The sequence below is a fragment of the Neolamprologus multifasciatus genome, chromosome 4 (assembly GCF_963576455.1).
Source record: "Neolamprologus multifasciatus chromosome 4, fNeoMul1.2, whole genome shotgun sequence".
Classification (NCBI taxonomy): Eukaryota; Metazoa; Chordata; class Actinopteri; order Cichliformes; family Cichlidae; genus Neolamprologus; species Neolamprologus multifasciatus.
Genome location: NC_140442.1, coordinates 28,140,916 through 28,162,967, shown reverse-complemented (window position 1 = coordinate 28,162,967; position 22,052 = coordinate 28,140,916). Strand labels below are relative to the sequence as shown.

The 22,052-nt window shown below is 43.2% G+C and overlaps 1 protein-coding gene across 1 annotated transcript; it reads right to left on the bottom strand.

The window, feature by feature from the left end:
• Positions 1-535: 535 nt before the first annotated feature.
• Positions 536-21,098, bottom strand: LOC146520731 (all-trans-retinol 13,14-reductase-like). Its single transcript, XM_085157858.1, has 12 exons — positions 19,997-21,098; positions 19,140-19,322; positions 6,406-6,544; positions 6,147-6,249; positions 5,217-5,412; positions 4,933-5,130; positions 3,848-3,967; positions 3,598-3,736; positions 3,215-3,324; positions 2,940-3,106; positions 2,163-2,322; positions 536-1,486 (listed from the first exon to the last, which is right to left on the bottom strand). The coding sequence occupies exons 1-12, from the start codon at positions 20,160-20,162 to the stop codon at positions 1,344-1,346; spliced, it is 1,824 nt and encodes a 607-aa protein (XP_085013984.1). The 5' UTR covers positions 20,163-21,098; the 3' UTR covers positions 536-1,343.
• Positions 21,099-22,052: the final 954 nt, after the last annotated feature.

Sequence of the window (22,052 nt, the reverse complement as noted above, 5' to 3'; positions counted from 1 at the left end):
GGTAAATCTACTTTTTCAGAGAGTGATTTTGTGCTAGTTGTCTAAGCTAGTTTGATTGTTCAGCTTCATGTGGTTAATCACTGATATTTGCTTTGAATGATGCTTCTCTGGCTTCTTGGAAAACCTGCACTGAACACAGATCTGTAAAATGTTAAATAAATTGGTAAAAACAGCAATTTATGCATCTCTCTCTGTGTGTTTGTTTGTACCCTTTACGCATTGTCATGTAGATGTATTAACAGCTGTGCCCTTATTATAGAAAATTATCGGTTAATGTGCTTGTTGTATTTTACAAATATAAGTAGATATATGTAATATGACTGCAAGCTCTTTCAATTTAAATCAATTCACTTTTATATAGCTCCAACAGCAATCCCCTCAAGATCCCAGGATGTTTTAAGGTTTTCTACACTTTGACATTGATAATTGCGGTACATTACAAACCTGAATTGCTAATAATTAATTCAATATCATTTTAATGGTGCCACATGGGGGCATGTGGCACCATTAAAAGGTGGTTCTAATAGCATGTGGTGCTAATAACTTGATTAATCGCTCCGTGGCATTAATGTTCTTATTGCCATCAACCTTATTGTGTTTTTTACCCCTTCCAATTCAAGTACATAAACTTATAGTGCTGTAGATTAGATTTGTCACAGGAGGATAATATGATGAGTGACTAGGATGGATAAAAAACGAGTATCGAAGGAGCAGCTCTAGTTTTGTGGTTTGGAGATAAAGTTGGAGAGGAGAGGTTGAGATAGTCTGGACAACAGATTCTGAATGTAAAGTTTTCAGGTAAAGACCACAGAGAAGATTCATGGCTGTAGTAAAGGAGGACATGCAGAAGATTAGTGTTTCAGAAGAGGATGTTAGAATAGATCAACTTTGGTGACCCCTAAAGGGAGCGGTCGGAAGAATCTGGTGATTCCTGGGAAGCTGCAGGATGTCAATAAAAAGACTTGTAAACGAATAGCTTAATTGTTTATTAAAGGTATCACTGTAATGGTTTATTGCAGACATCTCATGTGCAACTGGTGAGGTTTTCTTTAAATGAAAGCTCAATGAAAAGTGAATGAAGGTGACATTTGGCAGCAGGTTTAAAATGTCTTTATCACTTTTAAAGAATCTAAGAGCAGCTACAGCAGAAGCAGTTATGGTGGTGGAAGTGCAGATTTGTATTCATCACTCACACATTTGTTTACACATTTAATTCAGCTAACCTTACAGCATGACTGGAAACTATCCAAAGATATATATCATAAAAAGCATTAAATCTTATCTCAGAGACGTGAAATTTTATGTACTCGAGAAGACCACAGACTCCACCACAGCTACCAGGTTCATTTGTGACTACTCTGTTTGCGTTTGAGGCGGGTCTTCAGGGCTAGAAGGTCAATGTAGAGGATCTGATTGAGGACAGCTGACGCACAAAGCAGTCCACCGTGAAGAGCTCCAGCCATGCCATTGCAAAATACGTCCTGACCTGAACACACACAGAAACATCAGGAAATTATTGCACTCAGAGTTTGCATATACTTAAAGAACTAGTTTGTAGTTGAGTTTGTAGAGTAAGATTGTTGGGGCCACTTTTGTTAAATTCTTGGGAATCATACTTTTTTTATCCATTATTGTTATAGTAAGAATATACTTAAGCTAGTTTGCTTTTTAAATCTGTAATTACATTTTTAATTTTGGAAAATTTTTCATTACTGTGGTAACTTTTGGACCCTCCCATTAATTAAGAGCTTAAGAGAACAAGGTGGGGTGCAGTGGAAATCTATTTTGTTTATCAAAGGTCCAGTAAGACGACAGGAGGGTTTTAAACGGCCTTTTTTTAAAACACTTTTTGAACTTGTGGAATTATATTAAATTAATATATATATATATAAGTGTAATTATAATAAACTTTCATTTACACCTAAGTTGTAAGAAATTATTTGGTTGATTTTTGGTTCATATTTATATAAGAAATAAACAACATATGTTTTTCAAAGAATCAAGAAAGTGCATTCAGAAACAAACTACCGGTTACCACCCATGGCCTTTTCTTGGAGTATTTTTCTTTTGTTTCTTAAAAGGCTGTGACAAAGATGAATTATTGTCACTGTGTGAGTGAGAATCTTAGTAAGTGTAGATATGGCTGGGGGAATGAGAATCACCTGTTAAATAGAGACCGCTGATGGGAGTCTGTGGTCGTGTCTTAGCAATCACTTCTGGTTTGAAGCGCTCCAAGTTGTGTTCAGCTCCATACATCTCACCTCTTGGAGCACCCAAATAGTGGACGTTTGTTAGAGGGGTTGCAGCATCTACCATTACTACCTGAAAAACATACATGTGTAAATTAATAGAGGATTTATCAATAGAGTTTGGGACTGTGAAATTCCAACTAGTTGTTGTACAAGTTGAGCGGATAATGAAATATACAGAGATGTTAGTGTTGCTTTTTGACAGTTAAATTGTGGACATTAAAAAACAGCAGTTCTGTTGTAAAACGACAAAAGCATACATATGACAAGGGATGGAAGCCGGAACATTTTTGCACTTTCCAGATTGAAAGGAATGACAACGAGCTGAGAACATGGAGCTAACAATGACAAAGTCTTTTTTTTTTCTTTAAATTTCTTCAAAGCATATATGAGCATTCTCCCATGAGGGGTTAGATGTCACAGGGTTAAAATGCAAGCCTTTTCAGTGGTTTTCAGCACCTCTACAAGTCCATTTTTAATCCTAAACAGTGAAAATAAACTAACCCCGACTAAAAAGCAACTTTTGAACAGAAAACTGTTGAGTAATGCACGTTAGCTTAGTTTGCAAACAGATTAAGTTAATTGCGTAATTTGACTAAATGTGATAAATCAAATTTAGATCATTAATGAATCAATCAGAATACATTGTCTGTGCAGACAATGAACACATTAACAAGTATCTACACACACCTTGTCTCGCAATTGAGGGAAGATGGTGAGTGCCCATTCCAGCAGCTCTTGGGCCATACTGTTCTTCAGATCAACGTAGTCCTGTCCCCGTTTCCCAAGCTTGGTCCCCTCCCATTCCTCAAACCATTCATAGCGTGCCATGGTTAACAAAGTCATACAGGACTTACCTGTGAAGAGATAGGAAGAAGAATAAAGGGTACTCTAATACTGTCAAACAGTCAGAGTGGTGCATCAAAGATGCACAGGTGAATTTTGTCCATGCAAATGTGCATTACCTGGATGTCTGATGCTGGCTGTTGGATCTTTAGCAGACGGAAAAGTGATAAACATCATGGGAATGTTTCCCAAAACCTGCTCTCTGCTTAGAGATGAATACTGCTCCATGCTTCTCACACAATGTTTTGTACAAAGACACAAAAGAAAATTTACACTGCAATGGCGATAAGATAGGGTTGAATTATTATTATTATTACAATTATTATTATTATAAAACACATAAACATGGAAATATTTAGATGGAACACTAGAATGACAAAAAAAGTATCAACCGAGATACAATTTTTGACTAGATTTTAGAAGAAATCGGATAGAAGTTAGAAGTAGAAATAAAGATAAACTACAAAGAGATGAAGGAATGAAAGAAGAGAGGAAAACCTACAGTGAGTCCAAGTCATTGTCTTTATACATCCAGAAGTTATTGGAAACAATGCCTAGCTCCTCTTTGGTTCCATCCAGACCAACAAAGACCAAAAAGGAACCCATGCCATGATGTACCATACTCAACAATGACTGGATCTCTATACAACAGAAAACATACAGAATCTTTAGAGGGCAAAAGACACTTCAGGAAATGCATGACACTCATATCGAATTAAAATCAAAAACAAGTGCAACACATCGACTGTTACCTGGTTTTTCTTGTATATTGTGAGGTAGAAACTTCTGGAAGGTGTTGAAGATTCCAGCATTTGAAATTACAGCAGGGGCAAGAACCTCTATCTCTTCTTGTCCTTTAAGAACCACCACACCTGAAAGATACACAGTGTTATCCTGATATTATTACTTGATGGAGATATCGTTTTTGGACATTGGATCACACTTGCTCCTGTTTCTCAGATAATGTAGAGTTGCTTTGGAAAAACAGTAAATCCAAACTTCAGATAACCTGAGACATTAATTTCAAGACAGAAATTTATCAATAAAGTTATCCAGTCTAAAACCATCATGACATTACAAATTTACTACCAATGACCTAAGGTGACTAAAATTCGACCAGCAAAACATTTGCCACTAATTGCCACCTCATTTTACTATCTGTAACTACTAAGTAAACAGAGATAACTGCCTTACTTTTAATAATCTGGTCTGACAAATAAGTTTGTCTCACTGGTTGCGGTTTTGTACAGTAGGATTAAGAATGTGTTGTTCTGACGAGCTCAGTGAATTAGAGCATGGTACTGTAATGGGATGCCAAGCCATTTCATGAAATTTCTTTCCTCCTAGATATTCCACAATCAACTGTACTTGGGATTTTTGCAAAGTGGAGGAGTTTTGGAACTACAGTAACTCAGCTATGAATTGACCATATAAATTGCAGAGTATGGTCACTGAGATGTATAATAATGCATAAAACTCTGCTGAATTAGTCACTGCAAAGTTCTTCTGGCATTACAATCAACTCAGAAACTGTGCTTCAGGAGCTTCATGGCTTGAGTTTCCATAGGTGAGCTGCTGTGGGTTTAATGTGTAAAGCATATACTGACAGGTTGACATTTAATATTGCAAAAGATCTGCTGTAGTTTGCAACAGAAAACATTCAGCAAACTTAGTATACTTTGAGTACATTGTGCAGTCATACAAGTTAGTAATTCAGGCTGTGTCCGTTTGGACACTCGGCTAGACCCACAACAAGCCATCAGACTGTCCTCAGAGAATTTGTCAATAAATTAAACATGAAATATGAAGTTATTTTCTCTCCCCTTGTCCCACTCACCATACGCCTTCCCCTGTTCGTTGAGGAGGATGCGTTGCACTGGAGCCCTGACTAGGACTGCACCACCTGCTTGCTGAATGACTGGGATGATGTGAAAGGCAAATTCACTTGCGCCCCCACGTGGATAGTATGCACCACGCTTGTAGTGGTGAAGGAGGAGGGCATTAATGAGAAAGCTGGAGTCTTTAGGAGGGACGCCTTCAAGAGAAGAAGATGAAACAGAACCATGAAGAGAATGTACCGTCTGATCTGAGTGGCAATATGCCTTTGTGTGTGTCCAGCACCGTAGAACAGGTATGCAGAAAGTGCCTGCAAGTCCTTGCTCTGTGTGAGGTGAGATATTAATTCTGAATGGCTGGTTGTTGCAAGACGAAACACTGAAGATATCCAATGTAATAGGCCAGTCCGAATGAGAAAGTTAACCAACCAGTACGGAACGATCTTCAACATGGCAATAAGTGGCGCCCTCTGTGAACCAAGCTGTAAGAGAGCACACAGTCATATTTATTAATGAGAGTCCTATCTACGCTTTACTTATCTGGCACCATTTATAATACAAATGCAGTTCAACGGTTTTACTGTTAAAGTGCAAAAAATCTATTGAGCAATTCTCCCAAGTTCATCGGGGAAGAGCAGAACTGGTCATCTGATAACAGATTGCTATACTGATTGTATTTCTGGAACTGGATCAGTTAATTGGTGATTTTTGGCTTCTAATAAGTATCCACTATTTTAAGCTACAACCCATTCTGTTTAGCTGATTCATCACATTGTTGGACATGTATACAGTTGCATGTGTGTAAACAAGTAAGTGCTGCAAACAAAATAGAGCTCAATGGAAAAAAATGGATTTTTGTTTTGATATGGACAGTGTAAGTTGTTAGGAACTGAATGAAACAGATAAAACAGAAAAAAATAGTAGTTTGAATTAGATTTCCTAGAGTCTCTTGTTCCTTTCATTTTTTGAGAAGTACATATCCAGTGGACAAGCAAGCATTTGATCCTCTTTGAAGCAGTGCCTGTAAAACAAGGTGATAGTCTTGATAATAGGCACAAGGAAAGTTAAAATTCCTGTTGCAAGATGTTTGAGGGTTTTTTTTAATTTTTTGCTTATGCCTTACATTTTAATATACTAGTCCATTGCATAATCCCTGCACCCTTCTTTTTGAGGCATCCACTTCCTTATGATTATCCTTGCTTCTGTCCCTTTTTACCTTCATCAGTCTCATTAATTCATCAATGGCTTCTTCTTCTCCTGGAAACTGATTCTTCAGGCTGACTGCCATTTCAGTCTTCCCTGCATGGACATGGTACTCCCTGAGAATGATAGGAGATTGGAAGATTTATGAAGAAAGTGAGGAAAGATGAGGCACTAAAGGTGGGAAATCCAGTTTGTTTCATTTGCAATAGAAATTTGGCAAAAAAGTTAACGAAAGTCAGGGATACTGAAACAAGTAACAAAGTCTGATCTACCTGCGCTGGTCATGCTGACCTAGGATCACTGTATCAAAGTGCTGCTCCAGCCTTGCAAACTGCAGCTGTCCCTCTGTGATCTGATCCAAAGCAACCTTCAACAAGCTGTTCTCGTGAAGCTGACCCAGGTAATGGATACCTGGTTGTAACATAATGGGTTTAAATTCACTTGTGCATTTTTTCAAAAATGTAAACAAACAAAAAAGAAAGAAAACACAAGCAGTGAAACCAAATTAATCTCTCACATTTAGATGAACCAGTTTTTTTAGGGTTTCTTAAGAATTTCACGATAAAGGAATCAAGTAACTGTGCAGTCATAAAATGGATAGTACTGCATAATGGGTTACATCACCCATACATAGTGTTGGGGAGTAACGGAATACATGTACCGTACATTATGTAATACATTACGTATTTAAAATACAAAATATGAGTAACTGTATTCCGTTACAGTTACAGTTTAAAAAGGTGGTATTTAGAATACAGTTACTTTGTTGAAATAAATGGATTACACAGCGGTATTTTCCTGTTTCATATTGTCGCGGGTCAGGACTGTTTGGATTTTGTTTGACAGCTATGTTCTGTTGTTCCAGGTGGCAGCGTTACAGTTGCCATGGTTACAGGATGACTGCTCTCTTTGCGACTGTGTGTTTCATGGGTGAGAGAGCGCCTTTTTGTTGTTGTTGTTGTTGTGCTAAGCCAGTGGTTCCCAAACTTTTTTTTTCTGGGCCTCCCTTGTTTTACAAGAAAAATGTTCGCGCCCCCCCCCCCCCCCCCTTCTCGCGCGCGCACGCACACGCAACACACAAACACATCCTCCAACCACACACACCCATATTTTGCTCCATTGCGGTTTATTTCACACCTCAAACATTTCGTAAACAATTAAGCAAATACAAGTAATCTGCAATAAATTACAGGTAGTAAGAAAATAAACTACTAACTCTTTTAAGCTACGTCCACACCTACACTGATATTTTGAAAACACAGCTGTTTCGTCCACACGTAAACAGCGTTTCGAATCACCGAAAACTGAGATTTTTTTAAACTCCTTTTTTGCGTTTACGTGTGGACGAGGAATACAGAGTTGGTCACACAATGTCAAAGGTATGTGCCTTTCTCACGTCACGCTGTGCGCCACATTATTGTTTACATGAGATGAATTGCAGAATGGCAGATAGATTAACAGTATTTTGTCTCTGACTATCTGCAGGTTTTACACGCTTACATGCACACACGCAGTTATTGTCCCTCCATTTACAAAGGCAGAGGCGTCACGATGTGATTATTTTACATGTAGTTTTTTTCATGTGTAATAATATTCAACATTGCTATCAATACATTTTTCAAAAAATGCCTCTCTGTGCAAAATAGGTTTAAAAACATAAACAACTGTAGGATACTGTTTGTCCGTGATTTGAACAGCCCAGCACTGCTCTCGACGCAGGGAAAACCAATTTTGCAGGGGAGACCTACCTCGGCACTTGTGCAGGTGAAACCAAAGGGCAGATATGCTTCACCATATTTTCTAGTCTTTGGCTTAGAATGAAGTTGGTTTGTAAACATATTCAGCGATGCTTCATCTCCTGCTTTGCGTTTCTGTGGGCACCCTGTGCTAGCAGTGTCCAAGCGTTTTGTTTTTTTTTCCCCCTTTTCATTCTGCGCCCCCCCCTGCAATGGCTCTGTGCTAAGCTATGCCGAGCAGTTGGGTTACCGGTAGTGATGTGCGATACTGTGGAGGTAAGCATCAACGACAGGGTCATGGAGCCAAAAGTCCGGCAGTTTCAGCGCCACAGTGAACGTAGCTGCAACAGGAGGCGGAGGTCCGGCGGCCGCTGATGCATCCATAGCGGAGTCTGCGTTATCTGCGGCCCGTTGCATGCTCAAGTCAGGGGTCACCAATGTGGAGGTAAGCATCGACGACACAGAGCTCTCAGTTCTCACTCCTTCTTTATTCGTCTCCAACATCAACTGCACATATCGCACCACAAAACACAGGAACACACTTCCTCAACACTGGATGTGAGTGGAGCCCTCTAGTGGTCCACCACAATACCACTGATTTCCTTTCCGATCCGATACCAAATAATATTCAGGGTGGTATCGACGATACTGATCCGATACCGATACTTTGTACAAAAACTTATTTTATTTATTGTATCTCAAATTATAGCGTCATAATGATTACAGGACATCAGATTACTTGTTCTTATCACTTAATAATGCAGAGTTCATCATATAGAAATAAAAAATCTGAAGTTGTTATTTGAACTATTTGCTATTTGAACACCTTGCCTGCCTGCAGCACTAAAGGACTCCATGAGAGACGTCTGTCTTGCCCTAGCAGCACCTGTGCCTCTCCTCCTCTTCAGTTCGCCTCAACATACGCTCATCATATTCTGTGATATGATTTACTCTGAAGGTGTTTGACAAGGTTAGTGATGTCACAACCACAACCACAACCATACATGCCAACCCTATCGATTTTTCCGGGATAATCCCGAATTTCAGTGCCCCTCCCAAAAATCTCCCGGAGCCACCATTCTCCCGTTTTTCCACCAGGACAACAAAATTGAAAAACCATATCGCAGAATTCATAGCGCGGCCCAGCCAATTCCAGTTTCCAACAATGGCAGCAGCTGCTTAGTTTTAATATTACTCTAATTTCTCTTTCTGGGTCACAAAAAAACTTTTAACATATTTTCAGGTGAGAATGTAGCTGTGTAAACTTCAAATATCTGAGCCGACTGACACATCGTCTTCAAACCCCCGCAGTCTTTCACTACTCGGGTTAAACATGATATATAAGTCACTTTGATAACTTAAAAATGTTATTGTTTGGCTTTTTCAGTGTTTTATTTGTTCGTGAGTAAATTGGTTCGGCTGAGATTAAAGTTATTAGATTCGATTAAATTAAATTAAACTTTATTAATCCATAGGAAAGGGTTCCTCCGGGGTTTTCACACAGCTGAATAAACATCAAACAGAAAACTAATTAAACAAAGTGTGAGACGGTCGAGAGTTTACATATATACATATAGTTTATATTTTAGATAGCAAGGAGCAGACGGCAGAGTTTCACTCCACCGAGGGAGCTACCCAGCTTTCTTTAGACTGCGAAGGCCGGGTCCTCAGGTGGAAGCAGCCTCTGAATTTGGAAACCCCTGATGTTTCCGGGCCGGCCAATAATAACGGTGACATTTAACGTATTTTATCCTATAAATAAACATTTTAAAATGTATGTATCCCTAATTCTGAGGTCTCAAGGTTGGCAAGTATGGCCACAACACCTCACTGTTGGAGCACTTTTTTGCCACATGTATCGCAAACCACGTCTCAGCTGTTTGTGGAGGTAAAATACGTCCGCACAATTACGCTCAGCCATTGTTGTGAGCGCGCACGCCAAGGGGCTGCGAGACATTTATGCAGCCGTATTTTGCACATGAGTATGAAAGGCGGAAGAGGGAGTTTTTTCTTTGAATGTAGACAATCCGAATGTTATAGTTTCTTTCCACTGTGTTCCTGTTAGTGATAAACTATAAATTTACCCTAAATTACTAAAATATCGATATTTTAATGTGAGAATCGATTCTAGAACATAAATGATTGGTATCGGAGGAATCTATATTTCAGGATCGATCCGCACATCACTAGTTACCGGCGGTGCGTTTCTGTTGGCAAATGAACGGCTGTGCTCCCTGGCAACTCGGGGAAGCAAGACTAAACGACACCTCTGTCTCCTCCTTGTCTGAGCTAGCCACAACATGTATAATACACGGCGGTATTTTCCTGTTTCATATGTTTGGCTATACCCTCTCTATTTTTGGTAATTCCATGGCAGTGGAAACCCCCAAAAAACACGCATTAAGAGGCCCTAATGCCTTTGTCTCAATCTTGTGTCTGATAATGACGTGAAGAAATATTTTTAAAAATGATTTAATATGAAGGCAATAGGCAGAACACTACCCTAAAGAATGTAGCCTCATGGGCAGTGTAGTCCGTGCTGCAGGGACTGCCATACCTGTTATTTGTCTGTGAGCGCGAGGAGGGAGAAAAATGAGAGTGGAAAAGTACGAGCTGTCACCGAGAAACAGGAGATGGAAGCATGGAAATATAATAATAACCACTGCAACCAAGAAGAGTGCCTGACGAGCCCAGTTGTAAATATGCTATTAAGACTCGACTGTACACCGTGTTCGTGTTTTCCTCTGAAACAATAAGTTCCGTTGGAGCAGCCTTTCAACGCCTCTCTCTGTCTCTCGCAAGCAAAGTTGACCCAGACAACAAAGTAAAGCTATTTTTCGGCCCGACACGGAACCCAACGTATTAGCCAGAGGTCCCTTTACTACGGTTCAGAACCGTGGACCTTCAGTAACAGTAATAAATCACATTCATGTAGTTGTAAAAAGCATGACAATGTATTAAGTAATCCAAAGTATTCAGAATATGTTACTCTCATTGAGTAACGTAACGGAGTACGTTACAAAATACATTTTGGGGCATGTATTCTGTAATCTGTAATGGAATACATTTTAAAAGTAACCTTCCCAACACTGCCCATACATTAAATAAACATGTTTAATCTACTTGGACTGAATTATGTGTCATGAATGTTTAAAGCAATTAAATATATTTTGACTAGTGCTGTCAGCGTTAATTTCGTTAAAATGATGTTAACTCCATAACCGCATTAAAGCGGGGGCTGCACAGCGTTAACACGTTAACAAGCTAACTGTGCTAACGCGTTGACGCAGTGCAGCTCCATGCACGGGCGATCCGCCTTAACTCGCTAACGGAGATTTGCCACATTAATGCAGTTATGGCATTAATGTCATTTTAACCAGATTAACGCTGACAGCACTAGTTTTGACATTATTTTCTCTTAAATTTACATTTGCAAATTGGTCTCTATAACAAGCTGAATTCTCAATTTGGGATCTCTATTATTATTTATTTCCATTCATTCACAACATGTAACAAGTTTCAGATAAATAATATTAAATTATGTAAACATCCCTGTGTGCATAATATACTTGGAAATTGTCAGGGTCCTGGGTGTGACCCAGCGTTTTGTGTTGTTTATAATCTATTCCAGTATTTATTGTTCTCTGTGTGTAGAAAAGCCTGTGTTAGTGTGAACTACATTACCCAGCAGCCTCTGGGCAGTGATGGGATTCATGGGACCTCTGAGCTTGATGGTCTTCGTTTGTTCCTGGGCTAACGATTGAGGAGAGAGCTGCTTGGAAGGGAAGCAAATAGCCCATCCTATATTTGTTGGGGATGGTGTGCATCACATAAACGTGAGTTAATGTTCCATGCTTAAGATGGTTACACTGCTACTTGTTTGTATTGGTTTTAGTTACCTTTAGCATATGTGCTAGTTAGCGATAGCTATGGCAGCCCAGTTATTTGATTGTTTTGGGCTTGTTACAGCTTTGTTTGTTCACTCTGCCAATTTATGTGAATTTGTATACTGTAGTATCACTGTATTACGTAGTGGCTAAGTAGGGGGCTGACTGTTTACTAAGTGCATCAGTGTAAATAGGTCATCTCTTGTGTTGGAGTGCCCCCTTGTGGCGCCTTTTGGGTAGTGCCTTAGTAAACGTGAACCCTGTAAGAAGTGGTATCAGACTGATTTGTAGTGGAGGAATTTGTTGCCAGTTTTCTTAATCTTTAATCTGTATTCATGTTGTAATGCATACCCTGTTCTTAATCATAGAAACCACACCATATCACCCCTCCACATCCTCCTACTGTATGCCATACCTCCCTGTACCATCCATCTGACCGCCAATAAACTCCACCAGTGGTAATCTAATCCCTGGATGTCAGCCTCTCCTTCTGACCGAGGATAGTTACTATTGCAGCACCACCCAGCATTAAACTGACGTACACCATTCTGTACAAAGTGGTCCTTCGAGCCGGATGTGCTGCACCTGCATGACATGGCTGCCTCCAGAGATCAGGATGATGCACGAAGTCCCCGTCCTACCAGGATCCATCGTATCCCTGGACATCTAGAGGACTATGAGTTGTCCTACCATACACGTGGGCCAAGGCTGTCACCCAATCTAACAGAGGAGGTTATGATGGCACCGTCAGACTCCCACTACACAAGGAGGCCGGATGTGGAGGAGATAAGATGGCAAAGAATGGAGGATTGTCTAATTAATATCCAGCATCAGATGCGGTCTCTGCAAGTGACTGTAGCAGAGTCCTGTGACATTAACAAACGTGTGCAGCGACTAGAACAGTTCACCTCTCCAGTGCCAAAGGGGGCATTAATGGAGGTGGAAACAATGGCTTCAGCTGTCTCCACACCAAATCCTACAGCCAGGGAGCCCAAATCAATTCAGGAGGGGGAGTACAGGGCCCGTCTGTGTGATGTCAGCTCCTTTATCCCCAGTCCCCGGCACTTCCACTGCACACGTTGGGCCACCCACAGTGCCCTCTATGGATAGATCAGCGTCTGCCCCGAGATTCACTTCACCATGTCCTGACTACCATGTCACTATCTAGAGTGACTTTGTCTTACTGAAAAAAGGACTGGATAGTGTTCTTGGGCCTCACAAGCACTTATCCGAGGATTATAAGTATCAGATCTTGCTAGATCACTTGAAGTTCCCAAGTGCATTCCAAGTGGCTAAGCGCTACATCCATGACCCAACTCCATATACTAGTGCAATGAGGGCTCTTGAGCAGAAGTACGGTCAGCCAAGACAACTGGTACGGAGTGAACTCAGCGCCATCCTGTGCACACCACACATAAAACCAGGTGACTCACAAGCCTTTGAAGCTTTTTCCCTGTCAGTTGCCAGTCTAGTGGGGATGGTTACCACAATGGACGGGGTGGCAGAGAGTGGACCGGTTACTCACCAAACTCCCTCTGAGTTATCGGGATAACTTTGCAGAGTACTGCTTTAACCGAGGGATCCTGCGGCCTGAATCAAATTGCACTTATACCCTCTATGATCTAGCCGAGTGGTTGGAGCACAATACCCAAGCAATGCAGGTCTCCCGACGGGCCACGGAGCTGTATGCCTCAGAGAAGCCCTGGTTGGAGGGGAAAGTCAGTAGGCACTTGGAAACAAAACACAAACCCAAGTTGGCCTCTGTTTATTATGGACCTGAAACCACAGCCACCAAACCACCTGCTGTGGCCCATCCAGGTCCAAAGGCTGTTGCGATGCAGAAGAAAAGAGAAAGTTTCAAGCCTTACTGCCCTTTCTGTGAAGGGACGGAGCATTACTTGAGTGGATGTAATGAGTTCTCCCGGCTGGATGTGGCTGCGGTTGTGGACTGGATCAGAGATAAGAATAAATGTTGGAGGCGTGGCCGGAACCATTCTGCTGACAACTGTACGCTCAAGAAACCCTGCAGCACCTGTGGTGAGCAACACCTCCTTGTATTACATGGCCTCGCCAAGGCTAAAGAGCAGAACCCCAGTATCCTGACCATGTGCACAGCATCCAGTGTCATCTATGTTGACCATCCCAGTCACTCTGGGAGAGCGATGTTGAAGGTGGTAAGAGTTCAACTCCACAATGGGAGAAAAACCATGGACACCTATGCTGTGCTGGATGACGGTTCAGAGAGAACCCTAATTTTGCCTGCTGCTGTGAAGTTCCTCGGCCTAGCCCCGACAGATGAGGCTCTGGCCCTTCCAACCATCAGACAGGATGTCCTGCAGCTGCATGGGGGAAGCATATCATTGGAGGTGTCCACTAAAGCTAAGCCGAAGGTGAGGCATCAAATACTAAATGCATTCACAGCAGAACAACTGGCTCTGGCGGAGCAATCTTGCCCAGTGGAAACACTCAAAAGGAAGTATAGTCACCTGCAAAGACTACCCCTCACAGGTTTCAGCAAGGTAAAACCTATGATCCTGATTGGATCAGATCACCCGCACCTTATCACTCCGGTATGCCCGGTGATTCGTGGACCACCTGGAGGGCCAGTAGCAGTCTGCACGGAGCTGGGGTGGGTGCTGCAGGGACCTGCCAAGAGTCTTCCACATCCAGCGGCTGGACAGGCATGCTTGCACTCATCATTCCTCCCACAGACATCAGAGCTCTCCAAAGATGTTGAGAGGCTATGGCAGCTGGACGTCCTCCCGTTTAGGAATGAAAAGGAGGTCACCAGGTCAAAGGAGGACCAGCAGGCAATCGACAGGTAGAGGGAGTCCACCGATATGCTACTCCCTTGCTTCGCCACACAGAGTTTCCTCAGGTGAAGGCACCTGAAGAGGCTGTCATGGCTCTTCGGGGAGCCAATGAGCGTCGGCTACGCAAGGACCCCAGCAGAGCACAGACATACAACAAAGAGATCAAAAAGCTGGAGAAGGCGGGTTATGTGGTAAAGTTGACTCCAGAGGAGGTGCATGGTTCCACTGAATCCTGGTACATTCCACACCATCTTGTGCATCACAACAACAAAGCCTGCCTAGTCTTCAACTGCTCCTTCCTGTACCAGCAAACTGCCCTTAATGACCTCCTGCTGCCAGGCCCCACGCTTAGCCCCTCACTCCGTGGCGTATTAATCCGATTCTGCAGGCATGCTGTGGCCATAAGCGGTGACATAAAGGCCATGTTTCATCAGGTGCGTCTGCATCCCGAAGATCAGCCTCTGCTCCTCTTTCTTTGGAGGGATGGACAACAGGAGCGCCCACCTGATGTGTATGAATGGCGAGTGTTACCATTTGGTACGACCTGCAGTCCCTGATGTGCCACTTATGCTTTACAGCGGCATGTGCAAGACCACCGTGAGGGGAATGAAGATGTGTATGAGTCCGTCCACACAGCTTTTTATGTGGACAATTGTTTCCAGTCTCTTCTGACTCCCTGCCAAGCTAAACAGCTACTGGACAAAATGAGACAGCTACTGACCAGGGGAGGATTTGAGATACGGCAGTGGGCTAGTAATGTGCCAGAGGTGGTGTCCCACCTGCCTACTGCTGCCCGTTCTGATATCTGTGAGCTCTGGCTGACCTTGGTTAAAGGCTGACCTTTAACCAAGCTGATCCACAGCTTACCCTACCACTGCAGAATACCATCTTGTGGACTGACTCTACTACTGTGCTGAGTTGGTTGCAGTCAGATTCCTGCCGGTACAAGGTCTTTGTCGGGACTCGAATTGCTGAAATCCAGGAGGTCATCAGTTCTCATCAGTGGAGGTGTGTCACGTCAGCAGAAAACCCAGCTGATGACATCACCAGGGGGAAGGAACTCTGTAGTCTTTCGCCAGCCAGCCGTTGGGCTCAGGGCCCCAAGTTCTTGCAACAAAGTTCGGCATACTGGCCCTCCCAACCTACTGGTAGGGCTGAGACTACAGATGAGCTGCACAAGGGGATGCTATGTGGGCTTGTCACAGTGGCCCAGACTCCTACTCCAGACCCTGGCAACTTCACATCTTGGGAGGACCTTGTGAAAGCTACTTACCATGCGCGTCACGGGGCGGCTTCTCCTCCAATGACCGCCTCTGATCGTGTGGAAGCAGAGATAGCCATTTTGAAGTCAGCTCAGTATGACAGTTTTCTGGAGGAGATGATAGCTCTGATGAAGGGACGAACTCTGGCCCTAAATAGTCGACTTTGTTCGCTCCGCCCTGAGTATGATCCAGTTACTGGCCTGATCAGGGTTGGGGGACGCCTGAGACGTGCCGAAGGTCTGGACTCAGACACCATACACCCTATTGTGCTACCTCCCGAACACCCGGTAACTAAGCTCTTTGTCCAACACTTCGACACGATTCTGTTGCACCCTGGTCCAGAGCACGTCTTTGCAGAGATACGGCGCACTTATTGTGTCATTAAAGGGCGACAAGTAATCCGGAGATATCAAATACAATGTGCAGAGTGGCGGGGGAGGCCTGCTCCCACCAAGATGGCTGATTTGCCGGCAGCGAGACTCCGGATCCACAAACCTGCTTTCTGGTCAACGGGAGTTGATTGCTTTGGTCCCTACACCATCAAGATAGGCCGGAGGCATGAGAAGCGTTGGGGCATAATCTTTAAGTGCCCAACCACCCGATGTGTACACCTGGATTTGCTGCCAAGCCTGGACTCAGACGCTTTTCTCATGGCCATGCGAAGATTTGTCTCTCGTCGAGGTACCCCATTCGAGATATGGTCAGATCAGGGCACTAATTTCCGTGGGGGTGCTCGGGAGTTACAGGAAGCTTTCTCTATGATGACGCCCATTCTTCAGGCACAGCTGACAAAGCAGAGGATAACCTTTCATTGTAATCCACTGCATGCCCCCCATTTTGGGGGGACCTGGGAGATAAGGTCAGTTAAGGTCAGTTAAGGGGACACTCCAGGTCATCCTGAAGGATCAGATTGTGACGGAAGAAGTCCTCCGCATGGCTCTCCTTGAAGTAGAAGGGATTCTTAATGCAAAACCTCTTGGTTACGCATCCTCGGATATTGCTGATCCTGACCCCATTACACCAAATCTCCTGCTCATGGGGCGGCGGGACGCTTCACTGCCACAGGTGGTTTATGGACCAGGTCATTTTATCACCAGTCAAAGATGGAAACAAAGCCAGGTAATTGCTGACCACTTCTGGAGCCAGTTCATTTGGAGGTACCTCCCAGGTCTCCAGCTCAGACAGAAATGGCGTGATCTGACACCCGGTCGTCATGATCGTGGACTTGCAACTGCCCAGGGCCATGTGGCCAGTTGGGAAGATTTCAAAGGTGTTTCCCGGAGCAGATGGTGAAGTGCGATCGGCGGAGGTGCAAGTAAAGGATCATACTTACATACGACCAGTTGTTAAGCTGGTCACCCTGCCTCGGATGCCAGCGGAAGAGACATCCACATAGTACAACACAGACTTTTTGCAATGATTAGTACAGGGGCGGCTGTTAGTGTGAACTACATTACCCAGCAGCCTCTGGGCAGTGATGGGATTCATGGGACTTCTGAGCTAGATGGTCTTCGTTTGTTCCTGGGCTAACGATTTAGGAGAGAGCTGCTGGGAAGGGAAGCAAATAGCCCATCCTGTATTTGTTGGGGATGGTGTGCGTCACATAAACGTGAGTTAATGTTCCATGCTTAAGATGGTTACACTGCTACTTGTTTGTATTGGTTTTAGTTACCTTTAGCATATGTGCTAGTTAGCGATAGCTATGGCAGCCCAGTTATTTGATTGTTTTGGGCTTGTTACAGCTTTGGTTGTTCCCTCTGCCAATTTATGTGAATTTGTATACTGTAATATCACTGTATTACGTAGTGGCTAAGTAAATGGCCTGTATTTATATAGAGCTTTTAATAGTCCCTAAGGACCCCAAAGCGCTTTACATATCCTGTCATTCACTCATTCACACACACATTCACACACTGGTGATGGCAAGCTACGTTGTAGCCGCAGCTGCCCTGGCACGCACTGACAGAGGTGAGGCTGCCGGACACTGGCGCCACCAGGCCCTCTGACCACCACCAGTAGGCAACGGGTGAAGTGTCTTGCCCAACGACCGAGACTGTCCAAGCCGGGGCTCGAACTGGCAACCTTCCGATTACAACGCGAACTCCTAACTGTTGAGCCACGATCGCCCCACCAAGTAGGGGGCTGACTGTTTACTAAGTGCATCAGTGTAAATAGGTCATCTCTTGTGTTGGAGTGCCCCCTTGTGGCGCCTTTTGGGTAGTGCCTTAGTAAATGTGAACCCTGTAAGAAGTGGTATCAGACTGATTTGTAGTGGAGGAATTTGTTGCCAATTTTCTTAATCTTTAATCTGTATTCATGTTGTAATACATACCCCGTTCTTAATCATAGAAACCACACCATATCACCCCTCCACATCCTTCTACTGTATGCCATACCTCCCTGTACCATCCATCTGACCGCCAATAAACTCCACCTGTGGTAATCTAATCCCTGGATGTCAGCTTCTCCTTCTGACCGAGGATAGTTACTATTGCAGCACCACCCAGCATTAAACTGACGTACACCATTCTGTACACTGTGCCTCCCTTATGTTTGGTCTCTGTGCTTCTCAGTTGCTCTGCCCTAGTCAAGTCCGCGTCTCAGTGTTACATTTCCTCTTTTACTTTGAAGGTCTGTGTCCTACATGAATGTATTGAATTTCACTTCTTGTCATGTCTGATTTCTCCCAGCTGTGCTCTCCTCCTGTGTCTCATTCCCCTCGTTATTCCCCAGTGTATTTAAGCCCTGTGTTTCGCTGTGTCAGTGTTGCTTTGTCCCTCATGGCTGTGTTTCTCTGTGTGTTTCCCGGCGAGTCTAGTTTATTCTTTCCCAGTTTAGTTTAGTTTTGTGTTGTATGCCTTTTCGTTTGCCTGCAATAAAGCTGTGGTTTTTGAGTTCATCCTTCATATCTGAGATTGCATTTTGGGTCTAACTCTTGCCTGCACACAGCCGAATGTTGACAGAAATATTCACCACTGACAAGTTCATGCCATAAACCCTGTTCTTGAAAAACATCCTATTAATGGTAATGTACTTAACTGAATAACAATACTCATGGTTCTGATAGTAAATCACATGTAATTTTTATAATCATTTTAAATTTGGATTTAAAAAAATATAAGTGAATGTGAAATTTGACCATAGCTAACTTGAAGATGTGTTGATCTCAACATGAGAGCATATGAGATTAGGCTTAAAACTCCAGCAATAAATTTGAGCATTTTAGCAGTTTGTCTTGTTGGTTTTAAAGATATATTGTTGTGAGTTTTATTTTGTGGACTGATGTGTGTTTTCCTTCAGCAGCTTACCCACATCAAACTCAAATCCTTTATTTTGGAAGGTGTGTGTGCACCCTCCTGCTTGGTCATGCTGCTCCAGAACTACAACCTTCTTCCCAGCTTTGGACAAAAGTGCTGCTGCCGTCAAACCTCCTATGCCACTGCCAATCACCACTGCGTCCAGATCAGCAGGAACACGGTCCACACGAAATCCTGTGGGGGAAACATTTCAAATCAGCCTGATGGAGGATTGTGAGGGTTTCTAGGCACACGAGACAGAAAAAGAGGTTTCTGATGGCAATGCAACCTCCACAGAAAGATCCACTTCAGATGTTTGTATAGCTAGATCTAGAAAAACAAATAGGGGTTGACACAAAATTTCAATTTACATGTAAATATGAAATTCTTTATGAATAACAGCTATAAAGTTGTGTGTATTAAATTATTTATTTTCTATTCTAAAAATACATTTTCTTCAGAAGCTAAAAAATGACAAGAAAATGTAAGAAAACACTGGTGATTAGAGCTGTAGTAACTAAACGAAAAGCTTAATGTTTAGTGTAATTAACACTACAGCTGAGGTCAAAGGGAATGGCATTGTACTTGAGCTGCACAAATTTCCTCGTTGTGGGATCAATAAAGTCTTATCTTAAATTTGCAGGTGTTGCTCATAAACCAAAATACTGACAAACTGATCCATCGACTATCAACATTAATAGGAAAATTAGTACTACTTCTCAGTTTTAAGGATTTATTATGACTCTAGCAGAAGTAAGAAGTCTTGATCAGCAGAGTTTTACAAATTCCTCATTCCTTAAATAAACACTGAGTAAAAACTAAGCATCAAGTAGTCACCAAATTGACCACTGCTCCCATGCATACATTACCTCTCTTCAGCCTGGCTTCCCTCAGTTTGCTGTCAGCGACAAGGGGTCCGGGTGGTCTCAGGCACGACTCACTAAATACCTTGTAGCGTTGCCCCACTATCAAAAAGAAAATGACAATAACCGCCAGCAGCACGCAGCTGAGTAGACCAAGCAGCCACCACCACATACTAGCTGAAGGGAGCTTTGCACCTTCTACACTGACAACAGGAGAGAGATCAGAGGCAAGAACGAAGCAGTGAGGAGATCAAATGGGAAGCTTTCCAACCGGGCTGTAGAGGAGAAGACCCAATGAAAAATGAAAACTTTGTTGTTTTTTATAGTCATGAAGTAACAAGCACATAACATGTGACATTATGTGAAATCATACCACAGAATTACAGGAGTGGGAAATGAATTTTCCACAGTAGGCGAGCACTGGCAGAGAATAGAGGGCTGGTTGTATGTGTGTGATATCCACATCCAAAAAAGGACTTTTATTTACAGCTATGTGACTGTTTAGCTTAGATCACTGCAGTTCTACTTTATGATTGTGAACAAAAACGCTTTGAGAGATAAATTGCAGTGACTGAAGTTCTTAGTCCTCTGGGAAATATGTAAAGGTTACAAATTCAGAGGGCAATATTATACACTGTGAAAAGACCGCTAAGCAGCAAAGTTGCTCATACAGCAAAGTATGATACATGTGATGAACAAAATTGGAATTAGAAAACCAGTTATAATGTAACCAGGCAGAAATATAACTCATATATTAGATTTGTGTGCAGACTTTATTCCAGGATATTTTATTATTTGGAAGATTTTTTTATTTTGAAGGCTCTGCTGAGAAGCCCTGTTCTGGTTTCTTGTGACATTCTTGTATGTTTGGTTTCACTTTTTACTGAAAGTGGAGATAATTTATCTGAATTTCAGGAGCAGGACCACACCTCATAAACTACTCTCACGGCTCTGCATCGATGCATGCCTCCTGAACCTTCATAACGCTAAATCATTACTACTTCACTAGGATCCCTTCTTTGAAGATCTACTCGGCCTCGGATCCGCTCCCAGGCCCCTCTGAGGCCTTCCTCAAACCACAGCATCAGTTTATGATTCTTCATTCACTATTGTCAAAACTAAATGTGGATGTGGTCCCAGCTAATGAAAGAGCAACACGTTTCTGTTTTGTGATTCTGTGTTTTGGTACGTAACAGCGGCTGCGCCGACAACGTTGCTGGCCCGTGTCTGTTGTTTCAGGGCGGGGCTGCGAGGAAGGCCGTGTGCAGGTGTGGAGAGTGGCTGGACTGCACGGCCGCGCACCGTCAGGCGGAGATAGGAGCCTCCTCCCTGGTCTGCTGCTGGCGAGTTTTACCATCCCGGAAGAGGAGTTCCTCTCCTGTCTCTTCCAGCTAAGGAACATTTGCCCGCATGTGTGTGGCTGGAGAAGAGGGAATATGGGTAGACTAGATGAATGACTGGAAGGAGGCGCAGGAAAAGGACATGGATCTGTGCATCCTGAGGGAGTACGTGGAACAGGGAATTCCCCCTGATGCACCAACGAGGAGAGCCCTGCCTAGCCCTGTACAGAAGTTATTACAGCAATGGAGAAGGCTGCAGGTTTGTGAGGGTACGCTGTGCAGAGAGGTAAGGGACCCTAACACTAACGAAATGTACCTTCAGATCCTATGTCCTGCAGAGAGACACAAGGAGGTGTGGGAGAAGTATCATGAGGCAGCGGCGCATGCGGGAGTGGAAAAGACACTGTCCAGGATACGTCGCTTCTTTTATTGGCCCAGCATGGAAGAAGAGGTGCGTGAATTCCAGCTAGGGTGCGCTGTGTGTAGCCTGCGAGATAGAAATAGGCTTAGAGCCCCTTTGCATCCCATTATTGTGTCATATCCCCTTGAGGTTGTGGCCCTGGACTTTCTTACATTGGGGAGGCCCACAGACAGGTACCAGAATATTCTGGTGATGACTGATCTTTTCACACGGTACGCCTGGGCAGTTCCTACCAAAGACCAGACTGCTCAGACTGCGGTGCATGCTCTTTGGGCTCACGTGATTCGGACCTTCGGTTGCC